General features: G+C 39.2%; 1 protein-coding gene across 7 annotated transcripts in view; it reads right to left on the reverse strand.

The window, feature by feature from the left end:
* STAU2 (staufen double-stranded RNA binding protein 2) overlaps positions 1-12462 on the reverse strand; it is a 232365-nt gene that overhangs the window by 125192 nt on the left and 94711 nt on the right. The window contains exon 9 of one of the 7 annotated variants that reach the window (XM_023534607.1): positions 11302-11362. The exons of the other annotated variants lie outside the window; for them this stretch is intronic. Coding sequence (XP_023390375.1) covers positions 11302-11362 — 61 coding nt within the window. The remainder of the gene's footprint in view (positions 1-11301; positions 11363-12462) is intronic. 7 annotated transcript variants of the gene reach the window in all.

Raw genomic sequence — 12462 nt, forward strand, 5'->3', positions numbered from 1 at the left:
CCCAACGTCTCACCACACCATCCTCTGCTAGCATCCTCAGAATCCGATCCAGACAGCCCACAAAGCAACGGCAGCTGGAGCTCAAACTCGTATAAAGTCCTCACCAGGTAGCAGGCTCTGCACACACTAGCTCAGTGATGCCATGAAGTGAAGATTATGCTGATCCCGTGAAGTAAAGATTACGACTCCCTGCTTTACAGCGGAAGGCCCTGAGGCATCGAGACGGGGAGGGACTGGCTCCGAGTGACAAGCCAGGAAGTGGCCACCCTGGGTCTGGGACCAGGCGTCTGGCTTTAGAGTCGGCACATGCGATCGCCGTTTAGTCAGCAAAACGAACGAACGAACAAAAACAGAACTATTACTCTTTGCATGTGTGCACGTGGATTCTTGAACTATTCTACTACCATCACAGAGATGAGAAGCTGTCGAGACACGGGACGTAAGACGCGGTGTCTCCACTTTTCCTGGCAAACCTATATCCTAGGCGCCCCGTGAGCAGCATGGATGGAGATGGGAGAGGTTACCTTTAAAAAAAAAAAAAAAAATTTCTCGTTGTGAAATTACTCTTTGAAAGAGATGTAAAAACGATGTGCTTGGCCGGTTTCATAATTTTATTGGCTGCGAGACGGTCACTTCCAGTGTTAGTGTTAGGACGACAGGACAGAAACGCAGAGCTGTGCGGTGAAAGGACTCGACCCACGCGACGCTCTCCTTTAATTCTTTCATGATACGGATTCGGACATGATAATTTATTACAAATTAGTCTACGTACTATTCAGAAGGGTATGACGGATTCCACAATATTACGAATAAAAATGAACTGACTGGAATCGTATAAATACTAAGTACTTAATAAACAATTTAAAAATTGTCTTGTAAAAATCACAAATTCAATTCTTAGGACCAGGAAAGGGGTGGTCTAGCAAGACAGGAAACTTAAGACAAAAACCAGTTTAGCCAAACACACAGTAAAAGTGCCTCGCTCTTAGCCCTGCCTCCTCGGGCCAGGAGGGGAGCCTGGGCTGTCGCCCTCAGCGAGCTGTGACGAGGCTCCCGGCGTCGCTCTGGCAGTGCTGGAGAGGGGCTCCTGGTGGGGGGTGAGACTTGGAGCCCACCCCGAAGTGTCAGTGGAGACCACGCCAGGGGCCTGGACCTCTACCCTGTGATACTGCCAAACAATGGAGTATCACTTGGTGCTAAAAAGAAATGAGCTACCAAGCCATGAAAAGACATGGAGGAACTTAAAATGCAGATTACTATGTGAAAGAAGCCAGTCATAAAAGAAGCACATCTACGGTTCCAACGACATGATATTCTGGAAAAGGCAAAACTACGGAGACAATAAAAAGACCAGTGGTTGTCAGAGGTGGGGGGGGTGGGGGTGGGGTATGCGGTACGAACAGGCAGGGCACAGAATATTCTATATGACATAATAATGACGATGTATGTCATTATACGTTTGTCTGAACCTATCAAATGTACGACTCCAGAGTGAACCCTGAGATAAACAATGAACTTCGAGTGATTATATGTCAATGCAGGTTCATCCTCTGTGAAAAATGTGCCATGTGGACGAGTGATGCTGGTGACGGGGTTGCCGTGAGCGTGAGGGGCTGGGCAGGGCTGCGCGGGAAACCTGTGTCTCCCTTTCCGTCCTGTTATAAATCTGAAACCTCTCTAAAACATGGCATCTTTTTTTTTTTTAAAAAAAAATAGCTAATTAAAAAGAGTCTGACATTCCGTATTAGCGCAAAATGTCACAAAGGGAAGAACAACAGGACAGCGGTAAACGTCGCCGACTGAGGCCTCGCTACGCGAGCCCGAGCTGTGGCAGCAGAGAGCCCCTCGGCCCTGCTCCCCCGTCTGCAAAACAAATTAGACAAGAGGAACTTGAAAATCTCTTTCAGCTCTAAAAGCCTATGAATCATCTTAACACAAACCAGAAAGCTTGGAATAAAACAATACACTTGAATAACATCACCCAAAAAGCCTGTTGAGTGTTTTTAAAAATGAACTATTACTAAAGTTTTTTATGTCTTAAGGAAAATCATGTAATACAGATGGCTTTTCCATTGTTAAAACAAACATTTCACATGCTTTCTCAGCCATTTTAGTGTTTTTACATGATCCACCCAAATATCAAACTGGTATCTGAAACAATAGCTTGGACATTTTCCATGTTATGAAACGTTTTAAAAAATGATTCTGGTACATGATATATGAAACATTCTTTTAAGAAAATACATACTTAACTTTAGTGGAATTTCTTTTTAAAAAACATTATTCATTTTTTCTTAATTATCAGCCAAGTGATATATCTAGAATATGCTGTCTAGTGGCAAATGCAGACCTTGGAGTCAGAAGACACAAGTTCAAGTCCTCACTACCTATAACAACCTCAATGTCCTCGGGCGAGATATACAATCACCCGAACCTCCATGTTCCTGTTTATGAAATGGGAGCTTTTCCCACATGGGACCTCGTCTCTCGTTCTATTCTACGTCCCTCGAGTTTCAAGGACGCGACTTTCAGACAGACCTTGCTTACTTCATAATGCTGTCGTCTGCCTGTTTCTTCCACCAGAGACTGCCAGTCTGAGATTCAGAATAGCTTGAGATATGAATTCAGATATAATTCTACCCCAAAGCAAAGGATACACTAGGAATAAATCCACTAGGCCGTTGAATTACGGTAATGACACCTATTATTATAGCGCATCCACCGACACCAAGCCGAGAACCACAGGTCCAGGTGATAGCTAAGACCATCAATACGTTGGGGGGAAAAAAGTGAAAACGCTGTATTTTTTTCATTTGTTCAAATACTGAGCACTGAAAATGTCACGTACTGTGTTATATGATGTATTTTTAAAATCGAAAACAACTGATTTTTTTTTTTTTCAAATGGCATTTGTTTCTTTTTTTTTTTTTTTTTAAGTTTTCCCTCCTTTTTCTAGGGGAGAGATGGTGGTGATTAACCATGCTTATCTTACAGACTGACTAGCTCCCCAGAAAACAGTTTCAAGTTTAAAAAAACTTTATTAAAATCACCAATGATACCAAAAACAGTTCAGTGCAATTAGTAAATACTTTCTGAATAAATTAAAGGATGAATGCTCCACGCGTGACACACAGAGGTTTTAGGGAGACTGCTCCACCGCCTCCAGCCACACACCTCCCTGCCTCGTCTTTTAGTCGGTGCTGTGACCACCCTCACTCCTCTTATTCCTCATGTCAAGGGGGTTTTTAATCTTTTCAATTACTTCTACTCCACGTACTACAGGCAGAAAGATCATGGATCAACGGCATCCTCATTTGCAATTGTTTTAAACAAAAAGAACTTTACTTATATTAAAGCACAATTAAGATGCAGTGATTAAAGCTGGTCCATGAATAAGCAGTCAGATGAACAGAGGAGAATATAAAGTCCAGAATAAAACCAAACACACACAGCATCTTAGTATCTGATATCAGTGAAGTCTCCACGCACTGGGGATTTAAATTGGATCCATACTTTCACTCTAAGTCCCAGATGGATCACAGATTTAAAGACAAAAAAATAAAACTATAAGAGTTATGAAAGATAACTTAAAAGAATTTTTATAATCTGAGTGGGGAAGGCACTATTAAGATTACAAATGCTAAAAAAGACTGTAAAAGAAAAAGCCATTCAAATACATTAAAAAGAAAACCAAACTTTAGAAGAAAATTCTATCATAAACAAAGAGAACAAGAAAAATCCTGGCATGCTGTATCATAAAGGCACACACACGGACACATTCTCCTGTCAAATAAGAAAAAAAGAAGAACCATCTAATTTTTAAATAGGCAACAGATATGATTATATCATTGACCGAAAAAGCACCGACTGAACACCATGTCGATGGAATACACTGAATACCGTATTCCAACTATCAGACTGGCAAAGATCCAGCAGACTGACAGCGCCGTGGGTCGCTGAGGCTGGGGGGAAAGGCAGCCTCATCTGCCGCCGGGGGCATGTCAGTTGCTAAGTCTCTATCGAGCATAATCTGGCAACATCTATCAAAATTATAAGTGCACATGTTCTTTGACTCAGTAATTCCACTGTAGGAACCGATCCAACAAATACACTCGCACACATGTACGATGATGTATGGACGAGGCTTCACACAGTAGAACGATCTGCGAACGGAATAACTGTAAAAGATCTAAATGCGCATCGGTTAGAAACTGGTTAAATAATCATAAAGTTTTATACATAGTAACACGGAAGGATCTTCAGGACATATTGTTAAGTGAAAGAGAAAACTGTAGAACAGTGTAGCTGGAATGCTAGGGGGCAAAATTCTGAATTTGCTTGTGTGTGTATAAAAACATATGCCGGAATAGGACAAAAGGGAGTGACCAACCATAAGTCACTTGCTTGGGGGACGGGGCGGAAAGTGTGCTAACGGGGACCGAAAGGGAGGCAGATCTTTCACTTTCTGGCATTTTTTATTTTTATCCATTCAAAAAACTAAGTAAACATAGAAAAGAAAAACATAAAGGATATGGTGTAACTTGAATCATCAAAAATGAGATCAACGGTACAAAAGTGATTTAAGAGCTTTCCAGTTTGGAGGACAAGACTCTGCAGGTCCTCCAGCTCCCCACACAAACAGCGAGTCTCTTGGAAACCTAAACTCACACAGACCCCGTAACCCATAAATTCCATGCCTAGCTGTGTCCCATAAACTCTTAGGCATGTACATCAGGAGACATGTTCGAAATGTTCAAAGAACTAGTTTGGGAATAAAAAAATCCTGAAAATACCCCAAATGTAGATCGGATGGAGAAAGGATAAGTCAATCATAGAATATTCCCATAATGGATGAAATATTATATGTAACAAAATAATCTTAAATCACAATATTAATGGTGTGTGGGCAGGGGAATTTCAGAGAATTCGCAGTATATAATGTCATTTTCCTAAAGTCAAAAAATAATTTTTAAACCCAAACTAAACAAATACTGGTAAGGACAGGTACTTATTTAATGAAAGTACAAGAATCAAAGGGTGGGATGATGTGGAACCCAGAGAGGGTGATTTTCTGTGTTGGAGAGAGGCACGCTGAGCAGAGGGATGCTAGAGAGGATGCAGGTCGCATCCCGGTAGGTGATGTCCCAGTGTTTCAACTGAGCGGTGGGTTCGTGAGCTGCTCGTGAGCTGCTCATTTTGTTCTCATGCTTCATAACTTACGTGTGTTAAATACACTACGTATCAAGTGTCACCTGCATTTTTTTCCTTAAAAATGGTAACAGAAGTTTAATATTTCTTGGCAAACTGTAATACACTAAACCGGTGCTAAAAAATCTCCATCTTACGAGACAAGCTGGTGAATGAGTAATTACGAAAATTGCCCTGATGTTCTCCTCAAGCTTATTGTAGTTTCTTTGATAAAGAAAATCAATTAAACAGTTTTTAACACTTCAGCTTTCGATCTCTGGGAGACTTTCATCCATGTCATCGTGGGCTCTGTTCCAGTTCTGAAAATACTAGCTTTAAATGCCTTTCGAGCCCCACAGAGCGATGAGAACAAAGAGCACACATTGCAGATTCCTGGATGGATTTCAGAAATTGAAATTTCATTCAGAGTTTAGAAAACTACACATTTCTCTTCTTGCTTAAAAAAATTCATAAAAGTTTCCCAAGTGGACTTCAGAATATAGATAACTGTTCCAAGTGTTTAATATATAATATTTGTTTAAAAGCAACCAGATTGTACAATTTGGGCCAAGTTTGTAAATATGTTTTAAATACACATTTTTTTTTTTCTGATTAAAAGACCAGTATATGTCTATAAAGGAAAAACATATTCCCTTTTTCTGTATCTTTCAGTTAAGCTCTCGGAATCATGGGCCTCAGCTCTGTATCTTTATCACCCCAGAAAGGCAGAGCCAGTTCACAATTCCACCAGCAGTAGGCTGCTGCCTGGTTCCCCAACAGCTGGGATCATCCATTTTTTAAATCTTCACCAATTTTTACGGATCAGAAATTATATAACACTTTTTTTTAATCTGCACTTTCCTGATTGCTAAACAATTTTTCATGACTTAACGTCTGTTCTTTTTAAATGCCTACTTACACTCTTCTATTGAGACGTTTTCTTTATTTTTAATTAGCCTGTGTGTGTCCTCTGCGTACACTTAACCAGTTGCTATTCACACTGCAATTTATGCTTTGTTTGTCATTTGCCTTTTTATTTTCTTGTGCTGTCCCCTGAATGCATTTTTAGTTTTTATGCTCCTAAATCCATCTCTTCTTGGACTTCATCCTTTGCACTTATACTTAAAGACTCTCTCACATTGAGATCAATAAATGCATCCTTAAGTTGTTCATATGGTTTCCTTTTTTAAAAAAAACATGTATCTGAAATCTTTTTTATGTGTAAAAACATGAGCCGAGCAAGTTTTGAAAATCATGAAAATTCAAATTCATTCAATCTTTCCTGAGACTATTTCAGAAAAAATACCCTATCCGCGGTAATCTGATTCAAGACTTACTTTCTACTTCCAGATCCCTTTTCCTTAAATGCATGGGCTTTAACTACAAACTCAACTGCTCTGACGAAAACAGAAGCGAGCTTAAGGCTGTCCCTTATCTCCACAGACCCAACGGGCAAGGACAGAGGACCCTGGTCAGAGTAACGAAAGGGGCTCCAGCTTCTCACCACTCCGCAGTCCGACGCAGCCACCACTGCGAAGGGGGAGAGCACCTGTCTGGAACACCTGGATCCTTCCTCCTGCTCAGGGGAGGGACGGCATTCCCACCTGCAGCCTCAGCAGGTGCAAAGCAAGAGCAGTGATGACGTGTCCGTCCTTTTGCCCACACGCTCCAGGTAGCCAGGGCTCTATTTATGGGATCACGCTGTTCACGGGCCATCTGCCATGCAGGGGCCGGGCCCCACGGGCAAAAGTGCCCGCCGAGTGACAAGCAGCTACACTCTTAGATGTCCAGCACAGTATTTATGTCTAAACAAATTATTAAGTTGGATCACGCAGCTTTATATTTAAATCCAATCAGCTCCAACTTACCTGTCGCATTATAGAGCGGTTTCTGTTACGGGAGCCCCAAAAGGAAATCACAGAGAGAACTCTCCCAACACTTAAAAAATCTAGCCATCTATTATGTTGAAAGTGCAACCCACACCCATAAAAAAACAATCTTAAAAATGTAGACATTCTAAATACGGTTCAAGCATCTGGGAAACAAGCATGCATCCCCCAGAATGCCACATCGCCGGGGCAGTTCAGCACCCTGCGTTCAGGATGTACAGAGTTTAGAAAAACAGAGATATGACACAAAAGTGACAAAAGTTTTGGTAAGTCGACTCCAATACTGAAAAGGTCAGTAAGAATTCTATCCCATCTCAAAGGTATTTGTCTTGGGTCATCTCTAATGAACCTAGGCAAGCTAGCGTATTTCACAGGGGCTAAATAAAACTTTTTAAAAGGTTAACGGAAAAATATTTATGTGAAAAATGCCTCCAAATAATCTTTTAGTAGGTGGATTCGGCACATACCAGTGAATACCTTTGAGCCTGGTCCAATTTTGAATTAAGCTAGAGTTCACCTTCAAGAAACAATGAACCTGTTTTTAAGTAAAACTCTGTATTAACAAAAAAACATGGAATGTGAATACAACAAAAGATATTATCAACTGAACTGTATCTAAATATTTTACAAAGTTTTCCATGAGCTGTCAGTAGATCTTTAAAATGCATGATCTTTTAAAAAAGTTGTTAGTCATTAATCTGTAAAAATCTAGCTTCTTATGTATATGCCAAGCATAAAATTGCCCCATGCTAAATTTAATGCAAACCTTACATTACAGTTATGTGCTCCTGCCCTTCAACATGACGATGACAGTGATTCAAAGGGTAAAAATGCACTTAGAACAGTCTACCTTCTGCTGCAATTCTGTCCAACGAAGCCCGAGCAGCATGCAAAAATTAGGTCCATATTTTAAATCTGCAGGCAATCAAGCCAAGAACCAGGCTATGTAATCACAATCACTTGCAAAACCATTTAAACTATTTTTTAGTTGTAATTGTTAGCAGTTTCTTATGACTGTAATCTCTAAAAAAAATATCTTCCACAAAAAAATAATAATATCTTCCACTTCGAAAATTAAATGCACATGTACATCGACTTTCTTTGTCTCCTTACAGTTAGATGCTAGCTATGCCAGATTAAAACTGTCTTCTTTCCCTTATTTCTGCATTCCTTTCTTTTAATTTTTGTACACTACGGTTCCAAGTTAATTTCATATTTTTCCAAATAATGGTTGGCTAAAAATTTGATCTTATTAATTACAATTTTGTGAAGTAAGGTAGAGTTTAACAAAGAAAACAATGAAGAAGAGTCACTTTATGATGACATTGTTTTTTATAAAGTAACGTGCTACCTTTTCAGATGTCATTCAAGGAAGGTTAATTTTGCAAAGGTTACATAATTAAAGATTCTCAGCGTTATAAATTGGTATGCATAACTCTTAACACAGCACGCTGAATAATGAGAAGGAAAATGAGTTGCTCAAGGTCAGACGTGTCAGCGAGGCAGCAGCCTTGGCAATCTCAAATTCCTATCTTCCCCCGCACGTGCCATCCCGAGAGATCCCTGCTCTAACCTTTGCCTGCAAAACACGAACAAAGGTATTCTTCACAGGACAGAACCCACTTACGGCAAAATTTCAAACTTAACGCACTGATTAAGTAGAAGAGAATTTAACCTAAACGTTACCATAATACATGAATTTAAATTAATTTTTAGGTAATGGATTCATCATTTGAGCGATCAACTCCTAAGAAGAGACCAACTTTTTCCGAATGTACCACAGAGCTGCTCTCTTCCTCTGCGATGGCCTGTGGCAGGGACCGCTGGGCAGGGCGGGGGGGGCTGGGAAGCTCACCCCTCACAGTCGGGAAGGGGTGAGGGATCGTCCCCCTTGCACATTCGCAATGTGAACTACTTAATCCACAGGAAGTTCTGACGTGTTGCTGGTTTGGTCGAGTTTTAAGCTTGCTTCGCTCAAACAGCTTTATCACTTCTGAGATTCCATCGAAAGCAAATCTCAAGCATCTGACACGTTTCCGATCACTGAAACTCACTGTCCTCTTTCTGATACCTCTTCCCCTACTTGCAAAGAAGTTCCAAAATCTTTAGCAAGTTAAAAATCAACAAACACGTAAAGCTAAGAGCCAACATATCACTATTTAATGATGGAATTTGCAGGTTATTTATAAAGCGATTTCACGTTAACACTGTCAAGTTCATAACGGACTTCTACATTCAAATAAATGTTTACATTCTTTGAAAAAATGACGAGTGCCAAAAGTAACTACTCGGGTATAAAGTATATACTTTTTGGTCACCATGTGCACGGAAAAACATTTGACAGATAAAAAGTATAAGAATGGAATTTGGGGCAAGCCTACTCAGAATGCTAGAACACTTAGTAAAGAAGGGGAGGAGAGACGGCATGGAAGGAAGTCAACACTCATCATGTGTTTACTAGGAAACAAGTACTGTCCTAAGCGCTTTACGTAAAACTGAAATCGACTTAACGCTCCTTTACCAAGTAATTACAAACCTACATATTCGAACATCAGAGGAATTAAACATAAACTCTCTGAGAATCTTGAACTGATTTCATTTTCCTTTGGGGTACAGGCTAAGCCCATCACATTTATCATCCTTATATATGCAGATCGAAGGCTCAGAAACCTATTAAATTATTTAAATTATTCCCAGAAAGTAATTCATGAATATCATTACCTCATTGAAATATTCAAGAGGTTAGTTCTGATGATCCAAAAATTCTGTTCTCATAAGTGTTCTTTGATAAGAGTTACTAATTTCAATATACATCAAGAGATGCGCTGCTAGTATCGAAGAATAAATTATGACAATTTACATTTTTAAGCTTATTCAGCTTCCAGGGATGATGATAAGGAGAAATAGGGTTAAAAATGGAATTGGGATAGATTTGACTCCACTGAGGAATTCACTTTAATAGGGTCGTCACTGGCTGGCTGTTTCTGTTTTATTGATTTACAGTAAAATGGTCACTTCAGTGAAAACAAGCTTTTCGGGAGAGGTGGGAAGGAAGTTAAAGAAAAATGCCTGTGTTTCCAATGCATAAGGACCTGATCCTGGACCTTTGAAACAAGAAACAAACAAGAGGATTTTTAAGCATTCAATAACACTATAATTAAAACGCACCTGTGAGCAATTTTATTCTTACATTTCTGATATTTCAATTAGTGATTTTGATAAAATATTTAAAATTCTAATAACTGCAACGTTAAATTAGAACACGGTACAAACTTGCACATATGTTACAAAGTCTACATCCACATCTACTTTCCCATGGAAGATTAAGGACACTGTAATATGTGGTGCTGTTTGTGGCTGACTTAGAACATTGTCACCATGAAGTGAGTGTTTAGAGCGTCATTCTTTGCATTAAGTAAGACAGAGAAACGCTCTGAATTTTAAATAGTTTTCCCAATTACTCCTTAAGGAAAAAAAGCTGACAAATTCATTAAAATCCTGACGTATCTTCATAACAGCAACAAAGAGAAGTCATGAATATTTTTTGATGTGGACGAAAAAAAGAAATCTTCACAGGAAACCAAGAAAAGTATCAATAAAAGGGCATAAAATTATTGTACATTCCTGTTCATGAAAGAATTAGCCTCAGTCTTGAAAACCATAGAAAACACAGCTCTCAGATCATTATACTAGAAGAACGAGAAAGTTCTTGAATACTTATAATCTACATTTTGAACAAGAATCATACAGTGGATTTCACAATGCATTACTTAGGCTATATATGAATTAATCTATTTTAATTAATAAAACTGAGTGATTTTTAATGCAAACCAATTATAATTATGTAAATATTTGTGTTTACCTAAACAGAACCAGAACTATGAAAACGGTTGATTTTCGAGCATAATGAGCTTATAGATAATTGCTTTTCTTTTTTGATTCTTTTATACTGTAATAACGTTGCAATAAAAATAACCACTTAAAAAAAAAAAAAAAAGAATGTCTTCACTCTGAATTAAATGGCACTCGCTCCATCTCCAAGGGCTGAACCGCGCGAAGGATGTGCGCGTCTATCGGTTCCAGGAGCGCGAAACCCACAACCTTTGTCCGGGGCAACATTCGACATGGCGTCTTGAGCCCAGACAAAGCCAAAAACTACCCAGTGACCCGGTCATTGAACTACCAGTGAACACCACACACGGTTAACAGGAAAGCAAAAACTTACTGTTATTTGTTGGTTCAGGAAACCCAGCCTTTGGACCACTCCATCCTTTGTTTTCCCCTGTCTGAAAGAGTAAAACAATTGTTTAAATCCAGAGAAGCAGACTTATTCAAAAAGGAAAAAGTTAACTCATCAATTAAGCAAAGGTAAAGGTCTCTCACAAAACTCTGCGTATTCTCTCCATCTCTGACCCCAGGACCACGGACACAAGAGCAACTAACTTAAACAGTATCATCCATCCCTTTTTTACATTCAAATCTGTTTATGTCTCCTTCAACTTTCATCTGTTCATTTAAATTTACAATTTAAGTCAACGAGGGACCCCATATTCAGTATAGGTATTACATGCAACATGGGCTCTATCTAGATGGTTAAAAAAGTAGATGATTCTTATCCAAATAGTAAACAATAATCATCATCACAAGTGCTAAAGTGACTAAAAGAGCTTCTTTAACACTCCTGAGGTCAAATTAACAATAAAGATATTACTGTCTGTTCTGGAAAAGTCCTATGATGACAATCACCAGATATTGCTAACGACGTATGCAAAAAATTAAAAACTAAGCCCTACCTTTAAGTAAAACTTGTTAATATCCTAACTTTCACCAGATGATTTGATGTATGTTTGGTGTAATACATTCTGAAACTCAGATATTTTGAAGTAGTATTATCAAATTAATTAATGACATTTATTGATTATGTTCTCTTTCTGGGGAGCTGGTATTATTGATGGGAGGCACTCCAGGAAAGAAAAGGCATACTTCCTATCATAATCAACATTTTATACTTGTAATCAGCTGTCAAAGATCAAATGGATAAATTAAATCCAGATGTAAACAAAAAAATACAGTTCTAGCAAATAGTGTATCGCTGTAAAGGATGGGGGAGGAGTAAATGTTTGTAAATGCAGATGTATGCTGGTGGGAAGGCCAGGGGAGATTCCCACTTATCCGCCCTCCGCGAAGCACAAGACAAGACTACAGAACGGGAGGAACGCAGACTGTGAGGAGCAGTAAGTCGGAGGGAAGTGCACGCAGTAAACAATAAGCCACCTTCGGCGGGGAAGAACAGGCTGATTAGAAGAATGCAGATTCTCAGGCATTTGAGGTTAGTAATAATAAATTCAGCATTTCATCCAACCTCTCTTATTTCCTCTTCCTATTG

The sequence above is a fragment of the Pteropus vampyrus genome, unplaced genomic scaffold, assembly GCF_000151845.1.
Source record: "Pteropus vampyrus isolate Shadow unplaced genomic scaffold, Pvam_2.0 Scaffold127, whole genome shotgun sequence".
Lineage (NCBI taxonomy): Eukaryota > Metazoa > Chordata > Mammalia > Chiroptera > Pteropodidae > Pteropus > Pteropus vampyrus.